Source organism: Salvelinus sp. IW2-2015, linkage group LG20, assembly GCF_002910315.2.
Source record: "Salvelinus sp. IW2-2015 linkage group LG20, ASM291031v2, whole genome shotgun sequence".
Classification (NCBI taxonomy): Eukaryota; Metazoa; Chordata; class Actinopteri; order Salmoniformes; family Salmonidae; genus Salvelinus; species Salvelinus sp. IW2-2015.
The window spans coordinates 8,421,257-8,426,050 of record NC_036860.1 but is presented as its reverse complement, the minus strand read 5'-3'; the positions used below and the strand labels follow the sequence as shown (position 1 = coordinate 8,426,050).

At 44.9% G+C, this 4,794-nt stretch overlaps 1 protein-coding gene across 1 annotated transcript in view; it reads right to left on the bottom strand.

Annotated features, from left to right (window-relative positions):
* Positions 1–382: 382 nt before the first annotated feature.
* LOC111981892 (mucin-13-like) overlaps positions 383–4,794 on the bottom strand; it is a 9,884-nt gene continuing 5,472 nt past the window's right edge. The window contains exons 8-14 of the mRNA XM_024013384.2: positions 4,203–4,245; positions 3,952–3,989; positions 3,753–3,840; positions 3,099–3,303; positions 2,655–2,687; positions 622–2,279; positions 383–541 (exon numbers count right to left, since the gene is read on the bottom strand). Of these exons, the coding sequence (XP_023869152.2) occupies positions 2,148–2,279; positions 2,655–2,687; positions 3,099–3,303; positions 3,753–3,840; positions 3,952–3,989; positions 4,203–4,245 (539 nt within the window). The 3' untranslated portion in view covers positions 383–541; positions 622–2,147. The remainder of the gene's footprint in view (positions 542–621; positions 2,280–2,654; positions 2,688–3,098; positions 3,304–3,752; positions 3,841–3,951; positions 3,990–4,202; positions 4,246–4,794) is intronic.

The window sequence follows — 4,794 nt, the reverse complement described above, 5'->3', positions numbered from 1 at the left end:
ATACACAGACACATGAAAGACTTCCAGATACATCATAGTTTTGCGGAACTGTATAGACATGGTAATTGGCACATCCGAGAACAAGCTTTGTCGAGAGCTTTTTTTTTGCATAATTTTCCTATTCTTCAAAAAGACCAATCGAAACAGGCACGTTTGCAGATGCAGACAGCTTCAGCAGGGAAGGTACTAATAATAGAGAATGTAGGCCTACTCAGCTCCAGGCCAGACTAATAGACTGCAGTTGGTCTACTCAGCTCCAGGCCAGACTAATAGACTGTAGAGTAGGTCTACTCCACTCCAGGCGGGAGGACTAATAGACTGCAGTTGGTCTACTCAGCTCCAGCCCGACTAATAGACTGTAGAGTAGGTCTACCTCCACTCCAGGCCAGACTAATAGACTGGTAGAGTAGGTCTACTCCACTCAGGCCAGACTAATAGACTGTAGAGTAGGTCTACTCCACTCCAGGCCAGACTAATAGACTGTAGAGTAGGTCTACTCCACTCAGGCCAGACTAATAGACTGTAGAGTAGGTCTACTCCACTCAGGCAGACTAATAGACTGTAGAGTAGGTCACTCCACTCCAGGCCAGACTAATAGACTGTAGAGTAGGTCTACTCCACTTCCAGACCAGACTAATAGACTGTAGAGTAGGTCTACTCCACTCCAGGCCAGACTAATAGACTGCAGTTGGTCTACTCAGCTCCAGGCCAGACTTATAGACTGTATAGTAGGTCTACTCAGCTCCAGACCAGACTAATAGACTGTAGAGTCGGTCTACTCAGCTCCAGGCCAAACTAATAGACTGTAGAGTAGGTCTATCAGCTCCAGACAAGACTAATACAAAATATCCCTTTACTGTATAAACCCCTAAACTAGGGATCCAGCTCCTTCAGCCATTCATACACACAGCTCTCCTCATGAAAACACATTCAATCCTAAAGTAAAAATACTAAAATAAATTAGCTCTTGCTGAGAATGTGTCTATGATTCCCCCCACCCAAACAAATCACATGTAGTGAAATGCAATACATAATTTAGTGCAATTAGCAAGGGATTAATCACTTTCAAATACTACGTTGATTGTGAGAGCGCAGACACTACAATGCAGAATGACCAATCTTCAATAAAATCTATCAGTAATCTCTTCAATAARACATAGACATACAGGTAACTAACCTTACCAGCATACTGCTGAGAAAAAACATGAAAAGCTTGACCCTGAACAATGGCGACACCTACTGGCTATGACAAGCTATATTCAGCTCAGTCTTCATTTAATAAGGCTGCGTTTAAGGCAGTCCAATTCTGACCCTTTTCTTCCCACTAATTGGTATTTTGACCAACCACAGATCTTTTTCAAAATACCAATTAGTGAGAAAAAATTATAGGATTTGGGCTGCCAGTCTAAACTCAGCATAATAGACACAAATAAAACATATTACATTTATTTTTTGTTCAGAATCCTCTCTTTGTATTGCAGAACAGGATAAAGACTATGATCAGATGAACGGAACATTTCAAATGTAAAACGGTGAATTTATAGCGAACACAACCCTCTTTGGTGGTGTCAATTATTGAAGTGAATCCCTGGGAAGTCAGTGAATGTTTGACCCCAGATCGTTGTGAACCATAAAGCTGATTTTGATAATGGATTCAAGAAGAACATATTTAAAACCCTGCTGTCAAGTCCCTTGTAGTTGTGCCGTTAAACCGTGAATGATTCCAGTCCATGAAGGATTGTAAACAACAAATTACTACAGATGCCCTACACATGGCATCTATCCGAACATCCTGATGAAAAGGTATACACAGAGTTCTACATAGTTCAACATAAATAGAGTGAGAAGATGTACCTATACCCAGAGTTACTAGAAGTCAGTGACTTCTCAATTTGATCTTCAGCCATTTTTGTCCGATACACACCCCCATCTGCCCTGTAGCCTTCCCTCCTCTCTCTATCCCGTCCTYCTCTCCTCTCAAYGGCAAATATTAACAAAGCATCTAAGAGTAGGATTGCTGATCCAGGATCAGGTCTCCCCTTTTTGGTCATTGCGATTAAAGAAGGCAAAAATGATCCTAGATCAGCATTTCTGCTCTGAGACGCTTTGTGAATACGGGCCCTTGTCTCCAGACGTCACTGTGGKTCTCATACGGGTCTCCTGTCATCTGCAGGTATGAAGTAAGGGTTCTCGTGGCCCTGCACCAGGTAGGAGTAGCGAGACTGGTTCTTCCCCTTGAACGTGTTCATGCTGTCTGAGGTCAGGTCATACGACCCGGTCTGAAACATTGACAGGYGGGAATGTCAGAGATCGTGCTAGACACACATGCACACATGTAGGCACACACACACAGACACATGCAGGCACACACACAAACACACACACATGAAATTAAGATGTCAAAACTGAGCATTCATGAACGTATATGATGGACTATTGAAACCCAATAAGAGTTATTTTCCCTCCTAAACCAAATGGTGGATCACATAAGGTACTGGAAGCTATTGACTGTTCCACCAAGTGTTCATGAAGTATCGGTCTTTCCCATCAACAGGTCAAAGGACAGGGTAGGTTTAGTAAAATCCTCAGCAGAGGTTTTAGGCTTGATTAGTAAGGAGAGGGAAAGCAAAGCATTACTAGACTTAGAACCTTACCTTCTTCCCCCGTTTAGGCAGGATGTGGAATCCCTAAAGCAACACACCGGGAGTCAGGCAAGGAAGGGAGGGAGCACATACGTACATGCTAACTAACTAGCAAACATAAACACTAGCAAACATTAACTCTCCACTACGACAAGTACAGTTATGGCACACAAAAAAGCAAATCAAATATTACATACGATTTTGGCGTGTAATATAGGAGTTAAATAACAAGGAGCACACAGCATTTAAGGAGACAAAATCTCAAAACTCCTTAAATATGTTACACAAGACAGAGAAGATCTTTGAGTTAGCCCATTAGGTTTCCAGAGGACAACAACAGGGAGAGGAAAGCAGACAGGACAATTACAATTTGGGGCAATGTACAAGCAGGAGGTTTATCTTGTAGTAAGTCTCCATATGGTCAGAAGAACACAGGCTTAATCACAAGTGACTCACCGCTCCGTTGGTGTGGGGCTTCATGTCGACCAGGTGGTGTGTGCTGCCCCCTTCGGTCATCTCCATGGGGGCTGAAGCCCAGTTGGTGCTGGCCCGGGGGATCGGGGTGATGCCCTGGGTGGTGGACCAGGGGCCCTGGAAGTTCTCCACAGGGTACGGGCTGCTGAACTCTGCTGAAGGCTTCTTCACTGACTGCGACCGGTACCTCCGAGACACACAGGTAGGACAATGTAAATGCACAGCCCTATATCGGTAAGTTTCTCTGATGATACACTCTGGTGAGAGAAATAACTCCAATATCTTGTAGGGTCGGTGTAGAGCMAGGGGTGCAGCTAAGACTTGACAGAGTAATGGTTAGAGGAGGGTGGTAAGGCCTCTGATGAGGGGCAGTGTGAATGGAGGTTAGGGCTTGGCAGGAGAGGAGAGAAGGGAGAGGAGAGAAGGGAGAGGGGAGAAGGGAGAGGAGAGAAGGGAGAGGGGAGAGGACAGGAGAGGAGAGAAGGGAGAGGACGGAGAGAAGGGAGAGGAGAGGAGGGAGAGGAGAGAAGGGACAGGAGAGGAGAGGAGGGAGAGGAAAGAAGGGACAGGGGATGAGAGGAGGGGAGAGGAGAGAAGGGAGAGGAGTGGAGGGAGAGGAGGGTGTTATATTCTTACCAGCAGCAATATGCAAACAAGGCCAGCAGCATGATGAGAAGGACTCCCCCCAGTACACAGGCGATGACCACCACTGCCAACAGAGCCGCTACACAGAGAGAGATACATGAACACACTTCAGATATACAAACACCCCACTAACTTTTATCAAATCTCTGGAGCCATTTGGTTAAGAAAGAGGAGCTTTAGTGCAACTTACAGTCAGTGCAGTTGAATCCAGCGTAGCCAAACGGGCATCTGGAATAGAGCAATAATAGCAAACATGATACACATTTCATATCTAACCACAATACATTGTCTTAGGTGACAGTAGTTCCTGGTGCAATTACACAGTGAGGACACAAGGGGGCGCTAGTTACTTGCAGCTATCTACAATGCTTTAATGCAATATCAAAAGGGGATCTCCGCCTGTCTCAACCAAACAAAAATATATTAGATTAAAATACTCACGGCACACATGTGTCTCCCTCTGACCTTTGACCACTGGGACAGGCTATGGAGAAAGAGGAAACATAGGTGAGAGACAGCCATTGAATTACACACAGAACCATGTGAATTATCGGATCTCTATGGAGACAGTGATGTCACCGTTTCACAGAGAGGAACTAACATGGGAACACTGTGATCTTAACAGCCACTCTGTGTACTGTAGCTCYGCTATCACAGGAGAGAACAGGTGAAGCTCGCCAWTGTTTGCTCAATAAGCCACATAATAAACACTTGCTTCTAAGAGAAGTTGATGTATGTTGTAACATCAGTGCGTACAATTTTAGATTTGAGGAACAGGCTATACAGTATGTGTAGTTTAACATGGGGGCTGTGGGGAGCAGAGTCATCTATGTTTAGTAGTTCTCCCCATCCCATAACTTCTCTGCTGGACAAAAGTAATCCAGCCCCTGGCTCGGCAGATAGCGACCATGATTCTTCAACTGGTTTCCAGGGCAACGGCCCCCTTTGCAGACGAATACATTAAAGAGATATATAGTGCCATGGATCAGAGAGGAGAAACGTCTACACAGCACTTGACCCTCTCTCTCTCTCT